Below are 20,503 nucleotides of genomic sequence, written 5' to 3'. Positions count from 1 at the left end.
TCAAAAGAGGATCATTTGTCACTTCTGTGTAACGTTTGCTACATAATCGTATTTACACATTCCCCATGCAATGTGTTGATTACACCAGTAGGCCACCATTGACAAGCCATCAATCTATATGTGCATGCTAAACTTTGCTTTAGATAATATTTTTCAAGCAATTACTGAAATTGTTCGGACAACACATGAAAGACATGAGATCACAGTAACGTGGGACATGGTTTGCGCTCATTGTCACAACAGTAGCTAACCCATTTAATGTTTAGCTAGCTACATTAGCAACTAGATATCACACACCCACTACTGTTATGCAGAAGGGGAGACATGCATGGCAAATATGTTTTCATTTAATTTTCAAAGCCGAGATAGCTAGCTAAATATAAAGCTAGTAAGTACTATCTGACGTTATTCAAAGTTTAATACCTGCGCGGTGTTAGCTAGTACTTGTAATGGCGACAAAGAAATCCAGTACAGGAGGAAACACTTCAGACGCTATGGATACTTGGTTAACTCTTTTCTCATAGTAAAAAGACTGTGCATATGCTAAAAGCTTGTTCTCAAAACATGTTCACGTGATACAACGATATACCGTTTAAAAAGGTAATTGTTAGCTAATTTCATATCCCATTCGACGAGGTAGCTTATGTTTTGGTGTTTTGACTTTCGCAAAACCTACTCGGCATAAGCTAAACCAAATATTGTATTTTCAGAGTAAGGATGACAACTTCAGGATGAGTATTGAATTTATTGAAACTATGTACACAGTATTCTTATTTACGTATCCAAATTATTATGTACACCGAAATATAATGAAATCACTTTACAGTTAGTAGCTATTGCTTTCAAAGAAAAGGTTTTAAATGTACACCCCTACATTTAAATTTAGTTCCTTCCATCACTAATCCGGGTGCGACGCGCTCAGTGATGACGATTGGTGGGCGGGTATTTTGCGCGCCAGTCCTCCAGTGTTTTTGTTACCACAATAGTTAACCGGCATGCCGTTCACATTTTGCTTGCTGATGCCTCACAGAATAGAGAAATGTATCCCAGACTAAATGGTATGTATGGGAAATATGGATTGGGAACAATTGGAGCTCAACCCAAGGATTATAGCAGCCGTAAAGAAAGGTAAAAATAAACGGACGTTCGCTAGCTAGCCATATTTCGGCTAGACGTACATTAGCTAATTTTATATAACAGGTGGGACTAATATTGGATGCTGATTGGTTAAAACCGCATTCCAGGCCGTGTCTATAATTTATCAGTAAGGCCCGAGCGGTGTGTTATATTGCTAATGTACCACGGCTAAGGGCTGTTTGTAATTACGGCGCTATGCGCGGAGTGCCTGGATACAGCCCTTCGCTGTGGTATATTGGCTATATACCACAAACTCCAGAGGGGCCTTATTGCTATTATAAACTGGTTATCAACGTAATTAGAGCTGTGAAATTAAAAGTTTTTTTTCATACCCGTGATATACAGACTGATATACCACAGCTGTCAGCCAATCAGCATTCAGGGTTCGAACCACCCAGTTGTATATTCCACAAGTTACCACTGGCTAAAGCTATGATGTTAAAATATCTATTTACTTTGTTCCATCTCACTGTGCAATCCACTGTGATCAGCCCAGCCAGCCAATTTATACATTTGATTTCCACTATAAAAAGCATCTAGACATTTCATTTAGACTAGCATTTGATTTTAAATAGCAGATATTTGTATAAACCTTGCTGTATGTCTCAGATATTTGCAACATAGTTTCAATATTGAAATTCGATATCCTGCTGTCCCATAGTAATGAACATGACGGACAGGCATCTAGTCAGCCAGTCAAAATCATGAATCAGCTGGCAGCATTTTTATGGATGTATACATAGAAATGTCAATAGAAAACAGGTGAAATGAAATGCAGCTAGTTTGATGTCTTTCCAGCTTCAGTTTGAAGTGATTGTGTTAGCTGTGTTGTTGGCTAGCTCCTCTGAACAAGTGTCCTGACGAGAAAGCACATCTTCTATGCCAGGCAAAATCGTGCATCATTAGCTCATTGTTGTGCGTGTATCCAATTAAATGTCACTAGAAAACAGCTTAAACAAACGCAAATGCAGCTATTTTGCTGTTATTCTGGCGTAGTTGGCTAGCTAGCAAGAAAGGGTTATAAGAATGTTGCCAGCCAGTATGGCAATGGAACATTTAGAATGAACAAAAGACTGAACGACTGGGTCACGTCTCTGGCAACCAAGCCGATAGAACGAATGATTTTTTTAAATTGATTTTTTACTTTACCTTTATTTAACCAGGCAAGTCAGTTAAGAACAAATTCTTATTTTCAATGACGGCCTAGGAACAGTGGGTTAAGTGCCTGTACAGGGGCAGAACGACAGATTTGTACCTTGTCAGCTCGGGGGTTTGAACTTGCAACCTTCCGGTTACAAGTCCAATGCTCTAACCACTAGGCTACCCTGCCGCGAACAGCCGGCTATGGGTAGCAATCCTAGATTTGTGTCAGGACTATATCTTGTGGAAGGATGAAATAGTATGAATAAATTAATCAAAATAGTTTTTTTTAATGAAAATATGTCAGTCAAATAATGATTATGTTGGTAACCCATTATATGAAAGTGATAATGCCCTTGAAGCTGGTGTTTGAAGGATATATTGGCACAGTTTGCTGATTAAACAGCATGATCATTACACAGGTGCACCTTGTGATTGGGACAATAAAAGGCCACTCTAAAATGTTCCATTTTGTCACAACACAATGCTACAGCTGTCTCAAGTTTTGAAGGAGTGTGCAATTGGCATGCTGACTGCAGGAATGTCCACCAGAGCCGTTGCCAGATAACTAAATGTTAATTTCTCAACCATAAGCTGCCTCCAACGTCGTTTCAGAGAATTGGTCGGTACGTCCAACCGGTCGGTACGTCCAATGGTATTGGCCTGACTGCAGGTCGGTGTCGTAACCGAATTCAGTGGGCAAATGCTCACCTTCGATGGCATTCTGCACACTGGAGAAATGTGCTCTTCACAGATGAATCTCAGTTTCAACTGTCTTAGGCAGATGGCAGGCTGTGTATGGCGTCGTGTGGAAGCAAACGGTTTACGCATGTTAATGTTGTGAACAGAGTGCTCCATGGTGGTGTTATGGCACGGGCAGGCAAAAGCTATGGGCCGCGAACACAATTGCAATTTGAACCAACCGAGTTATTGTGATGAAATCCTGAGTCCCATTGTGGTGCCATTCATCCACCGCCATCACCTCATGTTTCAGCATGATAATGCACGGCCCCATGTCGAAGGGATCTGTACACAATTCCTGGAAGCTGAAAATGTCTTAGTTCTTCCATGGCTTGCATATTCACCAGACATGCCACCCATTGAGTATATTTGGGATGCTCTGGATGTGACGTGTACGACAGCATGTTCCAGTTCCCACCAATATCCAGCCACCTTGCACTTTGCACAACATTCCACAGGCAACAATCGACAGTCTGATCAACTCTATACGAAGGCGATATGTTGAGCTGCATGAGGAAAATTGTGGTCACACCAGATACTGACTGGTTTTCTGATCCACGCCCGTACTTAAAAAAAAAATATATATATATATATATATATATCTGTGACTGACAGATGGAGTACAGATATGCCAGTCATGTGAAATCCATAGATTAGGGCTTAATGAATTTATTTAAATTGACTGATTTCCTTTATATAACTGTAACTCAGTAAAATCTTTGAAATTGTTGCATGTTGTGTTATAATTTGTGTTATTTGGTCTTATCCATTTGGTCTTTTACAGCATACTATGCCAATAGAAGTCAGATTAATTTGTATATATAATTTATGTGGACCACCCTTCAAATGTGTGCATTCAGCTATTTCAGCCACACCCATTGCTGACAGGTATATAAAATTGAGCACGCAGCCGTCCAATTTCCATAGTCAAACATTGGCAGTAGAATGGCCTTACTGAAGAGCTCAACTTTCAATGTGGCACTGTCATAGGATGCCACCTTTCCAACAAGTGAGTTTGGCAAATTTCTGCCCTGGTAGTGCTGCCCCGGTCAACTGTAAGTGTGGTTATTGTGAAGTGGAAGGCCACACAAGCATACAGAACGGGACTGCTGTGTGCTGAAGCACGTAAAAATCATCTCAGTTGCAACACTCACAATCAAGTTCCAAACTGCCGCTGGAAGCAACGTCGGCACAATAACTGTTCGTCGGGAGCTTCATGAAATGAGTTTCCATGCACAAGCAGCCGCACACAAGCCTAAGATCAGCATGTGCAATGCCATGCGTCGGCTGGAGTGGTGTAAAGCTCACTGTCATTGGACTCTGGAGCAGTGGAAACGTGTTCTCTGGAGTGATGAATCACGCTTCAGTCCAATGGACAAATCTGTGTTTGTTGTATGCAAGGCGAATGCTACCTGCCTGAACGCATAGTTCAACTAAAGTTTGTTGGAGGAGGAATAATGGTCTGGGGCTGTTTTTAATGGTCTAGGCCCCTTAGTTCCAGTGAATGGGAATCTTAACGCTACAGAATAGTGACATTCTCGATTCTGTGCTTCCAACTTTGGCAACAGTTTGGGGAAAGCCCTTTCCTGTTTCAGCATGACAATGCCCCGTGCACAAAGCGAGGTCCATACAGAAGTGGTTTGTCGAGGTCTGTGTGGAAGAACTTGACTGGCCTGCACAGAGCCCTGACCTCAACCCCATTAAACACCTTTGGGATGAATTGGAACGCCAACTGTGAGCCAGGCCTAATCGCTCAACATCCGTGCTCGACCTCACTAATGCTCTTGTGACTTTTAATTCGTGGTGTCAGAATACACTGCTGTATTAAAGCTGCAATATGTAACCTTTTGGGGCGACCGGAACAATTCACAGTGAAATGTGAGTTTTATAGATCTATCATTATCATTGAAAGCAAGTTTAAGAAGCTGTAGAGCTGTTCTATGTGCACTATTGTTATGCTTCCCATTCTTAAGTTTATATTTGACATTGTTTACTTTGTTTTGTACACCAGCTTCAAAAAAGCTGAAAATACAATATTTTTGGTTATAGAAGAGTTATTTCACAGTGTTTTTAGATGGTACAATTATTCTCAACATGATTCTTGCTTGTTTTGTCACAAACTGAAATTAGGCAAACATTAGAATTTTAGCAACGGCGTAGTGGAACTTTAAAGCAATTCAGAACTAATTTGTTGACATGTTCTGTTGCAGATTCAAAGCCAGATGAACTCATTGCAGAATATATCCATAATCATGAATGAATAAGTATATTTATTTGACGAAAATGCACCTAGTCACCGATCAAATCACGTCAAACACCCGAACTCCAAAAATTACATTGTTTAAAAAAAATCAAAATAGTAAACAATTTGTACATATGCCTTTTATACATAACATATGAATTGAAGTAAAATTATTAATTCATTAATGTCACAAACCTGGGAAGAGCACCATATGAACTATTATTATTGAGAGCGCACAGATTCTTATGCTTTTCCATTTTGACGAATTAGACCAGCACAAACAACGAAAGGGAATATTGAATGATCCATCGCATCTCCCAAAAACATTTTCAACATACATCTGTAAAATGATAGTTTCTAGACTAAAGCTTTGTGGTTGTCTTCCTCTAAGGCTTCCATGTCTTCTCCCTGGACCTCCTCAATGTCCACCTCTTGAACATCAGACTGAGGCCTCATCTTCACTGTCACTTTCCAACCTTGTTGAGGATGGCTTGTTGTCAGGCTCAAAAAGCCTCAAATTTGCCAGGATGACCACCAATTTTTCAACCCTTCTATTGGTCAGCCTGTTGCATACTTTGGTGTGTGTGTGTTCCCAAAGAAGGACCAGTTGCGCTCTGAGGCGACTGATGTTGGTGAGATTTGGATGATGATGATGGAGGAAACCGGAGAAAGAGCCTCAGATCCACCAGGTGGCTGATGAGATTTGTTGGCACTACTGCCATATTGCATCTCCATCCCAAAGCCCTTGCTTGGAAGTTTTTCTTCGCCAGACTGCCAAGAACCTTGCCCTCATCCAGGCCAAGGTGGTGAGACACGGTAGGGATGAAACCATAGGCCTTGTTGATCTCTTCACCAGCCAGGATGCTCTTGCCAGCATACTTGGTGTCCAACATGTATGCTGCGGCGTGTATGGGCTTCAGGCAGAAGTCTTCACACTTTTTGATGTATTTCAGAAGTACAGTAACCTCTGCTTGGAGCAACAGTGAAGTGGGCAGGGATGTACAGAATTTTCTTTTACATTTGCAAGTGGAGTCTGAACATCAGACAGGATGGCATTGTCTCCCTCAATCCATGCAATGGCTACTGCTATAGGTTTCAGGAGTTTCAGGCTGCTTACCACTCTTCCCCAAAATACATCATCCAGGAGGATCCTCTTGATGGGGCTGTCCATATCGGCAGACTGTGATATGGCCATTTCTTGGAGAGACTCCTTCCCCTCCAGGACACTGTCAAACATGATGACAACACCATCCCAACGGGTGTTGCTGGGCAGCTTCAATGTGGTGCTCTTATTTTTCTCACTTTGTTTGGTGAGGTAGATTGCTGATGACCCTTCACATACCAAACCATTTCCTTGGCTCTCTTGTAGAGTGTATTCATTTTTTTCAGTGCCATGGTGTCCTCGAGGAGCAGATTCAATGCATGAGCAGTCCAGCCAATGGTTGTGATGTGAGGGTAAGACCCCTCCACTTTAGACCAAGCAGCCTTTATGTTCGCAGCATTGTCTGTCACCAGTGCAAATACCTTCTGTGGTCCAAGGTAATTGATGACTGCTTTCAGCTCATCTGCAGAGTAGAGACCGGTGTGTCTGTTGTCCGTAGTGTCTGTGCTCTTGTAGAATACTGGTTGAGGGGTGGAGATTATGTAGTTATTTCTTGCCCATGAACATTCGACCACCCATCAGAGATGATTGCAATACAGTCTGCTTTCTCTATGATTTGCTTGACCTTCACTTGAACTCTGCATCCAGCAAATGAGTAGATAAAGCATGTCTGGTTGGAGAGATTTATGCTGGGTGAAGAACATTCAGAAATCTCTTCCAATACACATTGCCTGTGAGCATCAGAGTTGAACCAGTTGCATACACAGCTCTAGCAAGACATTCATCATAATTTCTCTGACTACGTTCCTCCAATGAGTCAAAAAAACTTCTGATTCCAGGAGGACCATGAGCTGTTGCTATTGATAAGGTGTCTGATTCATCATCTTCACCTCAAATAGAAGTAGAGGGACTTTTGTCAGAGGTTGCTTGCTATAGCGCTGAGGGAACTTTATGCACTTGGCCAGATGATTCTGCATCTTTGTTGCATTCTTCACATATGATTTGGCACAGTATTTTCCAATGTACACAGCTTTTCCTTCTACATTAGCTGTAGTAAAATGTCTCCACACATCAGATAGTGGTTGTGACATTCTCCTGTAAAGAAATTTTTTTTTATGTAAAAAAAACAACTTACAATTCCATGTACAGATAAATAGTTAAGCAGTTAGATTAAACAACTCATTTGTAAGATAAATGTTTTAAAAAGAAACATGTATGGAAACAGGTGAATTAACACTCCTCAGTTAGCAGGCACAAGTTAGCTAAAACCCACATGGTAGCAAAGACTAACTAATAAAAGGCATACAACTTAATTATTGATGACAGCATTTTGTAGACAACATGGTGGTTTACATTTATGTCTACTGTGTGTGAATGATGGAAGCATCTTACCCCAGCTGTAGGTCAATTGTTTGTGGTCATTTAGGACTGCACATCAACCAGTCCTGGGACCATTGGAGACTTGGAACGCTTGCTCTCAAAATGCTGTTTGAATGTCTTTGGGTCTGCATCTATAAAGAGATCAGGTGGAGTGCTCCACAGTGCCCAAAGTTGAGGGACCATGGGGCATAAAAGGCACAGTGTGGAATAAGGGGTAACTTGAGGGGTGGTTGGCTTTCATGGCATCATGGCATTTGAGAGTGGAGCATGCATTATATCAATACCCCCTCCCCCAATCGAGATCTGAATGGCAGGAGTGTGTATAAGCTTTTGTTCCAGCTCTTACCTGATTACAAATAGCCTATTGCCATGATTCAGTATGTTGACTATTTAAGTCCGGTGATTGAGCTGAGCTGGGACACAATTTGTCACACATCTGGTCTTCAGGACTTCCTGCAATGCCTGAAACAGACTAGAGCAGGAGAATAGTGTTTCAGGTTTAAACCGCTTACTTAGTTGAGAGGTGGCAAGACTCCGGCACACCCACTGGTTCTGGAATAGAGAAGGCGCAAATAAGGTTTCCAATTTGGCCTCAATAACATGACAGTAATTTTACCTAAAAAGCAAATGTTTCTGAACTCATTTTAAAAAAATGTATATATCACCCATCTACGAACAATACCCCATAATGACAAAGTGAAAACCGCCTTTTGGGATTTTTTTGCTAATTTATTGAAAATTAAATATAGAAATACTTATTTACATAAGTATTCACAACTCTGAGTCAATATTGTGTAGAAGCACCATTGGCAGAAATTATAGCTGTGAGTCTTTCTGGGTAGGTCTCAAAGAGCTTTCCACTCCTGGATTATTCTTTTCAAAATTCAAATTGGTTGTTGATCATTGCCAGACAATCATTTTCAGGTCTTGACAGATTTTCAAATAGATTTAAGTCACAACTGTAACTTGAGCGCTCCGGAACATTCACTGTCTTCTTGGTAAGCAACTGTAGTGTAGATTTGGCCTTGTGTTTTAGGTTTTCGTCCTGCTTAAAGGAGAATTAATCTTCCAGTGTATGGTGGCAGTCAGACTGAACCAGGTTTTCTTCTAGGATTTTGCCTGTGCTTAGCTCCATTCTGTTTGTTTTTTATCTTAAACTCACCAGTTCTTAACGATTACAAGCATACCCATAACATAATGCAGCCATCACTGCTTGAAAATATGGAGAGTGGTATTCCATAATATGTTTGGAGCATATCCAATACCACACTTTGTATTCAGGCCAAAAAGTGACTTGCTTTGCTACATTTTTGTCAGTATTACTTTAGTGCCTTGTTACAAACAGAATGTAGGTTTTGGAATATTTTTGTTCTGTACAGGCTTCCTTTTCACTCTCAATTGTAACGACAGTTTTCTCCTATCACATTCAACTCTTAACTGTTTTAAAGTCACCATTGGCCTCATTGTGAAATCCCTGAGCTGTTTCCTTCTGCAGCAACTGAGTTAGGAAGGACACCTGTATCTTTTTGTAGTGGGTGGGTATATTGATACACCATACAAAGTGTAATTAACTTCACCATGCTCAAATCGATATTCAATGTCTGCATTTTTTTTCTTCCATTTACCAATAGGTGCCCTTCTTTGCGAGGCATTGGAAAATCTCCCTTGTCTTTGTGGTTGAATCTGTGTTGAAATTCACTGCTCCACTGAGGGACCTTACAATTATCTGTATGTGTGGGGTACAGAGATGAGGTAGTCATTAAAAAATAATGTTAAACGCTATTTTTGCATACAGTGAGTCCATGCAACTTAGTATGTGACTTGTTAAGCACATGTTTACTCCTGAACTTATTTAGGCTTGCCAGAACAAAGGGGTTAAATACTGGTCTCAAAACATTTGAGCTTTTCATTTTTTTAATAATATACAGGTTATAGTGTGTAGGCCAGTGACAAAAAAATGTAATCCATTTTAAATTCAGGCTGTAATAGAAAACATTAGGATAAAGTCAATAGGTGTGTATACCATCTGAAGGCAATGTATCTATAACATTTCGCTTTGCTAGTCAACGTTGTGGTGTTAATGTATGCTGTAGGTGCGTCTGCTCATTATTCATTTATGTTGATCTTAGCTAATGTGAAATCAGCGAGGGAGATTCTCAGTCTCTCGGGTCCGGATCTACAACGACTCACCCACCTGTCAAAGTCAGACGTGCAACACCTGCACACAGCTGTTGCTATCTCTTACCGCAGACATTCACCTGTAACAGGTAGGCGTGCTCTATTCTATTGCAGGGTTCTCCAACTCCAAACATGGAGAGCTACTGGGTGTGCAGATTTTGATTCAGGCCCAGCACTAACACACCAACTAGCTAGCTATGTTTAGACAGGTGTTTTAGTGCTGGCTAGACTAGGTGATGCAAAAACCATACATTTGCATAGATTTTTTTGTACAGCAAAATCATGTCAACATGCATTCGGAAAGTATTCAGACCTCTTTACTTTTTCAAAATTTTCTTACGTTACAGCCCTATTCTATAATTGACAAAACATTTTTACTCATGAATCTACTCACAATACCCCATAATGACAATGCGAAAACAAGTTTTTAGAAATACAAAAACAAAACCTTATTTGCATAAGTATTCATACCCCTTTGGTTATGAGACTCAAAATTGAGCTCAGGTGCATCCTGTTTCCATTGATCATCCTTGATGTTTCTAAAACTTGATTGGAGTCCACCTGTGGTAATTTCAGTTGATTGGACATGATTTGGAAGGCGCACACCTGTCTATGTAAGGTCCCACAGTTAACAGTGCATGTCAGAGACAAAAACCAAGCCATGAGGTCGAAGGAATTGTCCGTAGAGCTCCGAGACAGGATTGTGTCGGCACAGATCTGGGGAAGGATACCAAAACATTTCTGCAGCATTGAAGGTCCCTATGAACACATTGGCCTCCATCATTCTTAAGTTGAAGAAGTTTGGAACCACCACTACTCTTCCTATAGCTGGCCGCCGACCAAACTGAGCAGTCGGTGCAGAAGGGCCTAGGTCAGGGAGGTGACCAAGAACCAGATGGTCACTCTGGCAGACGTCCAGAGTTCATATGTGGAGACTGGAGAACCTTCCAGAAGGACAACCATCTTTGCAGCACTGCACCAATCAGGCCTTTATTGTAGAGTGGCCACTCCTCAGTAAAAGGCACATGACAGCCCACTTGGAGTGTGCCAAAAGGCACTTTTAAAGTACTCAGACCATGAGAAACCAGATTCTCTGGTCTGACGAAACCAAAATTGAACTTTTTGGCCTGAATGCCAAGCGACACGTCTGGAGGAAACCTGTCACCATCCCTACGGTGAAGCAATGGTGGTGGCAACATTTTGTTGGGATGTTTTTATTTTTAGGCGCATGTGCGAGTAAAATAGTCGCACTATATAGCCCTGAAATTCACACACAGAGACGATGAAGGTGCATCATGCTCTCCTCCATGTAAAGAAATTTGACTGCAGCCAACCACTGCGCACAAATCACACTGCCAACAGGTACCGGGAGGTGGGACAGAGGGCAGATTGTCAAATCAGCAGTGTTTCCTTGTCATCCCTCGCCTTGCGACTGACAGGTGCCTGTTCAATCAATAGATTGAACGATATGCATCTTCTAGCATTCTAGTGAGAGAGGGCAGGGCAGACTTTTTTTCTGACTGGCGAATGGAAAAGTAGCCTAGTTTTTAGTCCAAAAACAGGAGGTTTAAAAAGTAACCGAGACATTTTCAGTCCTCTGCAGCATTGCATTAATTAACAAAAGCCTGCACACGCAGTAACTCACCAGAACCGGAGTTGGAGATGCACTCTACCACTGTATCCAGCCACCCGGAAGTGATTGTAGCCTAGGCTTGTAACGGATTGTTTGTTTTCACACAGCCTTGCAAGTGCACCGTGGAGAGTGTCCCTCTTTGGAACCTGGGCACAAGCTAAGTTTGGCTTGCCCTGTTCTGGACTCTCTACTGCGAGGTGGTGTACCGTTGAACGGCATCACAGAACTGGCAGGGGAGAGCAGTGCAGGAAAGACCCAGTTTGGCTTGCAGCTGTGTCTTTCTGTGCAGTACCCACTGGCGTATGGAGGGCTCAATTCAGGTGACCTAATGGATTAAATTGGACTGAATCGGGGAGGGACGAATTGGACTAGCCTCTCCAATAAGGAACACATAATTTGTTGCAAAACATTTTAAAACGTTTTCCATTGCATGCCCTTATAAATGCGACCCGGCTCTTTGTTGCCTGTAAACCGTATTGTCTAAATATTGTAACTTTTTTTCATTATTGGCAGATAGTGAGGCTTATGGCATGATATTTTGTATGTGCATGTGTCTTTACACCTGCAGGAGCTGTGTATATTTGCACAGAAGACTCGTTTCCCATCAAGCGTCTGCGGCAGCTCATTACCCAGCAGGCTCGGCTGCGGCCAGAGCTTCCCCAGGCCCTGATACGGAGCATCCGTTTCAGCGACAACATCTATATAGAGCATGCTGCCGATCTGGTAGGACAATGGTGCAACAGACACCCACTTTAGTGGAGAATTACTATAAAACGCCACTGGCACAGGTTGAAAGCAGTTCATGACGTGTCCACTTGGAATTGGCTTTTCAGACGTAGATATGTAGTTGGGTTATGTTCCCATTTATTGCAGAAGTAAAAGATACAAAAGATTTTGGTTCAAACATGATGAGGAGCATTCCATAAGCTGTTCTAGTGAGACTGTAAGAACCATATGCTCTCTCCTCTCACCTGTGCTAATACTTTCTGGTCACCTGTGCTTCCTAATATACATGTGACCAGTGTTTCTGTGCTGTCCCAACAGGGTGCACTGCAGGCCTGCGTGTCCCAGCGGGTGCCCATTCTGCTCTCCCGGGGCCTTGTTCGGCTGGTGGTGGTGGACTCTGTGGCGGCTCTGTTCCGCAGCGAGTTCCAGGCGGACGAGGGTATCGAGAGAGCCCGCCACATGCTGGCCTTTGCCGCCACTCTCCACCGCCTGAGTCACAACTACAGTACCCCGGTGCTGTGCATCAACCAGGTAGGGAAAAGCCTTAACTACTCAGCAGACCCGGGTCAAATGCACTATATCAGACTATTTAGGTTTTCCTGGTACTATTAGGGAAACACTGGAATAGTTCCAAAGTGCAAACTTGAGTATATCCGGAAACTTCTGAGTATTTCACCCAGGTCTGCTGCTACACATGCATGTCAGATGATGTATTATCATTCTTGGCTCACTTGAAAAGGACGTGTTAATCTCAATGTGACTTTGCTGTTTAAAGTAAAGGATCAATAAAATGAATGATGTTGGATGTGTTCTATTGATATTGCATTGTATAATGTAATTATGTTATAGTAGCCTGACCCTATAGATGAACAAAAGCTAGCGGTATGTTCCAAATAATGTAATGAGTTATTACACCGTACCTATTCAGGTGACAGATGTAATGGATGGGCCAGATCCAGCACACTGTAACTTTGGGTAAGCTGTTTGAGTCTCCTGGTATATTTACTAGCATAGAGCGACACGAGTATAGGTGTGTGTGTGTGTGTGTATGGCTTTGTGTCTTTGTGTTGTAGTAGTAGTAATAATTAGGTGGGTGCTTACATTTGTCCTATTTCACACATTTGGCAGTGTGTATTAATACGTGTGAATTGGAAAAAGTGGTGTTTGCATACCCCGCTCCCCCTGAGACATCCTCGGAGAGTGGGGTCACGGCCAGGGATCAGACATTATTGACGGGACTGTGTGTGTGTGTGTGTGTGTGTCCGTCCACATGCTTCTTTCTCAGGTTGGTGGACAATAAAGTGCTGCCCGCCCTGGGCATGGCCTGGGCCAACCAGGTGATGGTGAGGCTGATGTTGCTCCGCCTCCCGGGCTGTGTGGGCACCGGGGAGCAGGGCGGTACCAGCGCCCTTCGCAGGCTGGAGGTGGTGTTCGCCCCCCACCTCCCCAGAGCCAGCTGCCTGTGTGGGGTGTGGGAGGAAGGAGTGAGAGGGCTGCCAAACAGACCCCGGTCCGTCACCAACAGCGTTACCAAGAGACTTGAAACCACAGGCGAATTGGGCCTGAACGATGGTACCTAAATCCGATAAACTTTTACAGTTATAGGATACAGAAAAAAAGTGCCAAATGGGAAAATGATAGGGACCCGCACACTGTTTAGATGCTCTGCAGTTTTCTTGGCAATATTGTATCCACAAAGGAATTTTGTATCAGGTGATTCAAGACGTGATTCCAGCAGGGAATGCACACTGGAGGAGAGTGGACACTGCAGGATGGCAGGACTGTTGCCTTACTTTGTGCTTCGACATTCCATAGTGAAGCCTATATGCATTTAAAAGGAGAGGGAAGATAGTAGAAAGAGTATGAAAGTATTATGTGTCTAATGATATGGAAATCCTGACAAACCACCTTTAAAAAAAAATCTAAATACATTTTCTGCTTTTCTTTTCACAACAGAATGTAATATATACTATTGCAAAAATATATATATATATTTTGCACTACACTTCTGAAGTTTCATTTGCATAGCAGCGTGTTCCTGTTGGAGGAAGCTGACACTTGATTTAGAAATCGGCAGGCCTGTGGTGTATGCCAATCAGTTCTGACAACAGCACATCCTAGCAACAGCACTGACGGTTTCTAAATAGTGTAATATCACTCCAACCAGGACATGCTGCTCTGCAAGTCAAATGCACTTCTGAAAACAGTGCAGAAAACTATCTGCAACGATTGAATTCTGGACAAAGTCTTGTATTTGTTTCACATGTTAGAGGATGTTCTATCCAGTGGTAAATAAAATTGGTGGGTAAAGCTAATTGCCATTGGTGGTGAATGAAGTAACGCTTTTTATACTTTCAGTGCATTTTTCCCTGATAGCTGGGTAAACACTCGCACAAAAAGAGTAAATGGCATTTACGTGCATTTACTTTAGACAGCTCGGAGCATTCAACACCTCTCAAATACAAGCAGTGATGAAGTCAATCTCTCCTCCACTTTGAGCCAGGAGAGATTGACACGCATATTCGTAATATCAGCTCTCTGTGTACATCCAAGGGCCAATCGTGCTGAACCGTTCTGAACCAATTGCAATTTTCCTAAGTACTTTTTTGTGGCACCTGACCACACTACTGAACAGTAGTCCAAGTGCGACAAAACCAGGGACTGTAGGACCTGCCTTGTTGACAGTGCTGTCAAGAAGGTAGAGCAGCGCCTTATCATGGGCATACTTCTTCCCATCTTAGCTACTGTTGTATCAGTATGTTTGACCATGACAGTTTTTACAATCCAGGGTAACTCCAAGTAATTTAATCACCTCAACTTGCTCAATTTCCATATTATTTAGTACAAGATTTAGTTGAGGTTTAGGGTTTGGTGAATGATTTGTCCCAAATACAATGCTTTTAGTTTTAGAAATATTTAGGACTAACTTAGTCATTGCCACCCACTCTGAAACTAACTGCAACTCTTCAAATGTTGCAGTCATTTCAGTCGCTGTAGTAGCTGACATGTATAGTGTTGAGACCTTTGCATACATAAACACTCTGGCTTTCCTCAAAGCCAGTGGCAATTCATTAGTAAAGATTGAAAAAGTAATGGGCCAAGACAGCTGCCCTGGGGAAACCCTGATTCTACCTGGATTATGTTGGAGAGGCTTCCATTAAAAGAACACCCTCTGTGTTCTGTTAGTCAGGTAACTCTTTATCCACAATGTGCATGTGTGTGTACGGCTTTGTGTCTTTGTATGTCACTGTGTGTGTCCTGCAAAAGTCATTTTTATATATTTCTGCAGATGTACTTTTAAATGGATAGTCATTGGCTCAATAACTGGAAGTCTATGGGAACAGCTAGCATATCATTGTGCAGGCACTAGCAGCAACAGAACCCCCCTTACCCTTGCCACCACTGCTGAAAAAAAATCCTAGGGGGATCTCTCCTGTTATCTCTCTACTTTGACAAATAAATCATTTTATTCAGTCCTTCCTTGTTTGGGTAATTCATTTAAGCTTAATACAGATTTAATAGACTATCAATATAGTATATAGATATGTACATGATATATGTGTCCAAATACCCATACTAGTGTACCATGTAAATAAACTGCATCGTATGTACTCCTCTTCGCATACTATTTATGTTGTAAGGTTTAGTGAAAAAGTATGCAGTTTGCCACGGGCGTAGTGTACTACTTTTGCTACAGCTTCGCATATGTAACTGGCTAGCTAGGTTAAATATGAAGTTGTTGCTCAACAACAGCAAGCTTATCGGGTATTCAACTTCAAATACTACTAAAGCGCATAGTTAACGTATTTAGCTAAAGTAAAGGCACGGCATGCTGCAAATAACAATCTGTTTTCAAAGATACGATTAAATGGTCATGATCCTTTTTAAGGACAAAAAAAATGACTTGCATTTGAACAGGAGACTGCTCGTTGTCTTAGCCATCTTCAATATGTTTTTTTGTTTACCTTCAGAGAGCTACCTGGTATGAATAAATTTTGTTTGTGTGTGTGAGAGAAACTCCCGAAAAGTTTACAATTTATTCATACTACATGAGAAGCCGAAATGAGTATGACATCCTGGCTTTTAAAGCATATCACTTTTTTTAATGTCACATGCTATTGTTCGCATACTCAAAAGCTACTATTTAGGATGCTAGTATGAGTAGTTGGAGCACGGCCGCTGTTGAAGGCACCGCTCTAGAATCTCCCTTAAGTGTTCAATTGGGTTGAGATCTGGTGACGGAGATGGCCATGACATATGGTTTACATTAGTTTATACTCATCAAACCATTCAGTGACCACTCATGTGCCCTGTGGATGGGGGCACTGTCATCCTATGGGGGCATAACCATGGTAGCCAAAATAATGTCCTGCCCAGCATTTTTATACATGACCCAAACCTTGAGATGTTTATTGCTTAATTAACTGAGGAACCACAACTGTGTGGAAGCACCTACTTTCAATATACTTTGTATCCCTCATTTACTCAAGTGTTTCCATTATTTTGGCAGTTGCTAACAGCTCTAGCTGCTGTTCCCTTCTTATACATTTAATTGAGTGTACAAAACATTATGAACACCCTCCTAATATTGATATTTTTATGATTATCTTTCACCTTTTATTTAATTAGGCAAGTCAGTTCAGAACAAATTCTTATTTACAATGACGGCCTACTGGGGAACAGTGGAGCAGAACAACAGTTTACCTTGTCAGCTCAGGGATTTGATCCAGCTACCTATCGGTTACTGACCCAGCGCTCTAACCACTAGGTTATCTGCTGCCCTGAGTTGCACCTCCTTTTGTCCTCAGTATTATCAAGACCAGAGAATAACAGCTCCCTGTCCCAATCCAATAGCAAAGTAGTACACTACGCCCGTGGCAAACTGCATACTTTTTTACTAAACCTTACATCATAAATAGTATGCGAAGAGGAGTACATACGATGCAGTTTAAGTACATTGTACACTATTATGGGTATTTGGACACGGCCAGTGTCACCACCATCAACAAAACACCAAATTATGGAATTTCTTGTTGAAGGGTATCAATAGAGTTCCGGACAGATTGTAGAATCTATGCCAAGGTGCATTGAAGCGGTTCTGGCTCGTGGTGGCCCATTTCCCTATTAAGATGCATTATTTTGGCTGTTACCTGTATTTGTAACAGTGGAACAGCACAGTTAAGCCTAATTTATCAGAGAATCAGACCCAAAATGTACGTATCTATATACTATATTGATAATCTATTAAATCTGTATTAAGCTTAAAAATGAATTACTCAGGCAAGGAAGGACTGAATAAAATGATTTATTTGTCAAAGTAGAGACTTCCAGCTTTTCCTCTGAGGTCCAAAGTTCAGTCTTGAGTTTAGCCTGAAATAAAACCTTTCTTTACAGAAAGATTGAATTAGTCAGTGTCATCTCAGGGGTGCCCAATTATCTTCACAGCGCTTACAACCTTTAAAAGTCTAAGATGATCATACCATGGATCACTTAGCTACTTGTGTTTACATTTTAGGACCCCCTTTAGGTATGAAAAAGATATATAGAAAAATGATTTGATCAAATATTGAATTTGGCCTTTACTACTAATACCTCAAATGCATTGAATACACATCCATAAATGGTAAAAGAGAATCAAAAAATGGATAATAAATTAATGTTTTGAAGTGTCTGTCCTATGTCTAGAAGATAAGAAAGCACAGGAAATATTTACCTTCAGACGAGTCCTGTCATCGTGTTCGTGAGAGTCTACCCTTTCCATAGAGGGGTCATAATAGTAGCCAAATTAATAGACGCTACAGACGTTTTTGTGAGAGAACTGATTTTCGGGATGTCACATGGTCTGACAAACAGCTGTTGCTCAGCCATCTTCCACCCCAGATGCGGAAGGCCTCCGTAGCCAGATGCAGTAGATTGAGATGCATCCCATGCAAAATAGCTCTAGCTTAAACTGACAGATTTTGATGTTTTTTTTGTGTTACTTAGATTGACGCACGGGTGCGTCAATAGACTGAAGGATTCTAATTTCCGATTTCTCCAATTGATTTATTAATGTTGTTAAAAGGCTATAGAAAACAAGTCCACAAACATGATTAACCTGCTCTGATAAAAAGGCAAAGGCCAGAATACATAATGACCCTTGAGGACCTGAGTCCCATATTTGTAGTTTGCTTATTACCTTCTTATCCTGTGTAGCTTCATCTATTGAATAGAACTTGTGGTTTGTGTGTTTCCTGGAAGTCTGACACACAAAACAGACAGGCTGTTTATCCTCCAGACAGAAGAGCTTCCCACTGGGCACAGATGTCTTTTATGAGTGAGATCTGGTCAAGAGGGCAACGTCTATTCCATGTTGGTTCAATGTAATTTCATTGAAAGGATGTGGAAACAATGTTGATTCAACCATTGTGTGACCAGTGGGTTGAGTTTCTTACTGTGCAGACTGTCACGCAACTCTTCTGAAGCTCTTTGACCTTCCTTCTGTAAGTTGGCCTCACAGGTTTTTTTCTAAACCAGGTTACATGGATGTTCGTGTCTTGATGATCCACTCCTGCAAACTGGACACTCCTTACACTCATTCCCTTTCCAGTATTCCTGCAGAAGTTTTTACAGAAGCTGTGTCTACATGACAGGAGGACAGGATCCTTGAAGATGTCACAGCACACAGGACAGGAGAGATCCTCTGGGAGAAACAGTCTGGAAGCCATTTTCTCACTCAGTCACACTCGCCTCTTGTGTCAGTAATGCCCGAAGAAAGGAGGTTACTTTTAAAGACTTACCCTTGTTTAGTAGCAGAGCTATATTGACAATTTTAGTAATTTCTCCTCCAGTAACTACGCTGAAATGTTGACATTAATGAGTCATAGGTCTGGTGTCGGGTAGCTTAGTGGTTAGTGCGCTGGGCCAGTAACCGAAAGATTGCTGTTTTGAATACCCGAGCTGACAAGGTGAAAAAAAAAAAAATCTGTCCATGTGCCCTTGATCAAGGCACTTAACCCTAATTTGCACCGTACTACTATGGCTGACCCTGTAAAACAACACATTTCACTGCACCTATCATATATACACTGAGTGTATAAAACATTAGGAACACCTGCTCTATCCATGACAGACTGACCAGGTGAAAGCTATGATCCCTTATTGATGTCACCTGTTAAATCCATTTTAATCCGTGTAGATGAAGGGTAGGAGACAGGTTAAAGAAGCATTTTAAACCTTGAGATAATTGAGACATGGATCGTGTATGTGTGCCAATCAGAGGGTGAATGGGCAAGACAAAATATTTAAGTGCCTTTGAATGGGGTATGGTAGTAGGTGCCAGGTGCAGAGGTTTGAGTGTGTCAAAAACTACAACACTGCTGGGTTTTTCACACTCAATGTGTGTATCAAGAATGGCCAACCTGACACAACTGTGGGAAGCATTGGAGTCAACATGGGCCAGCATCCTTGTGGAACCCTTTCGACACCTTGTAGAGTCCATGTCCTGACGAATTACAGCTGTTCTGAGGGCAAAAGTGGTGCAACTCAATATTAGGAAGGTGTTCCTAATGTTTTGTACACTCAGTGTATATACAGTACATAAGTCCTTTGTTGAAAACATCGGTCAAATAGACACCAGTAGAACAGAGCTAAATGTTAGTTTTACTTCCTGTAATGAGTTTTACTTCCTGTAATAAGACTTTCTTGACTCTGTATTACTTGTGTATGATTGGAGGATCTTTGCGGTGTAAGACATACAATAGCATGGAGTTCTGAGAGAACAGAGTAAATGAACCAGTATGTGAGTCAGCTGTATTTTACTGTGCTGTGATGTACTTTACCCTGTACAGATCAGGTGAGTGCTGTATTTCCTGAGTTTTTTTTAATGCAGGTGTTTGAGGAGTGGAGCTTTGAGTGAAGAAGGAATCTCCATAAGGAACACAAATACTTCTATCATCCACAAGATTATGCCACAGGGACAATTCATGTTTAATGCAACAATGAACAGCAAATAGGCAGATGGAACATTGCTCTTTTTTAATCTACTTGAATGTGGTATGGAATAACAAGGACTGCGTTTAAAAAATATATATATATTTTTTTATCCAGGAAGTCCCAATGAGGTCAGAAGACCTCTTTTATGAGTGAGATCTGGCTAAGAGGGCAGCTCAATAAAAATCACACATGTATCATACACAGCACAGTAACATTAACTTTGCATACAAGTTCTGAATAATGTCTGTTA

The 20,503-nt window shown here is 41.5% G+C and overlaps 2 protein-coding genes across 3 annotated transcripts in view; one reads left to right on the top strand and one right to left on the bottom strand.

Annotated features, from left to right (window-relative positions):
- Nucleotides 1–677, bottom strand: part of brf1b (BRF1 RNA polymerase III transcription initiation factor subunit b) — a 140,253-nt gene extending 139,576 nt beyond the window's left edge. The window contains exon 1 of the mRNA XM_064925051.1: nucleotides 424–677. The gene's annotated coding sequence lies outside the window, so the exon portion shown is untranslated. The remainder of the gene's footprint in view (nucleotides 1–423) is intronic.
- A 267-nt stretch (nucleotides 678–944) lies between these two features.
- On the top strand, nucleotides 945–15,755 carry xrcc3 (X-ray repair complementing defective repair in Chinese hamster cells 3). 2 transcript variants are annotated; one of them, XM_064925047.1, is made up of 7 exons: nucleotides 945–1,128; nucleotides 9,872–10,009; nucleotides 11,661–11,873; nucleotides 12,122–12,276; nucleotides 12,598–12,810; nucleotides 13,208–13,254; nucleotides 13,565–15,755. In XM_064925047.1, the coding sequence occupies exons 1-7, from the start codon at nucleotides 1,056–1,058 to the stop codon at nucleotides 13,857–13,859; spliced, it is 1,134 nt and encodes a 377-aa protein (XP_064781119.1). In that variant the 5' UTR covers nucleotides 945–1,055; the 3' UTR covers nucleotides 13,860–15,755. The 2 variants fall into 2 exon arrangements, with proteins under 2 accessions (XP_064781119.1, XP_064781120.1); XM_064925048.1 differs by lacking the exon at nucleotides 11,661–11,873.
- Nucleotides 15,756–20,503: the final 4,748 nt, after the last annotated feature.

The sequence above is a fragment of the Oncorhynchus masou genome, chromosome 19, assembly GCF_036934945.1.
Source record: "Oncorhynchus masou masou isolate Uvic2021 chromosome 19, UVic_Omas_1.1, whole genome shotgun sequence".
Classification (NCBI taxonomy): domain Eukaryota; kingdom Metazoa; phylum Chordata; class Actinopteri; order Salmoniformes; family Salmonidae; genus Oncorhynchus; species Oncorhynchus masou.
The sequence above is the reverse complement of the archived record's forward strand: the minus strand, read 5'-3'. Positions and strand labels throughout refer to the sequence as shown.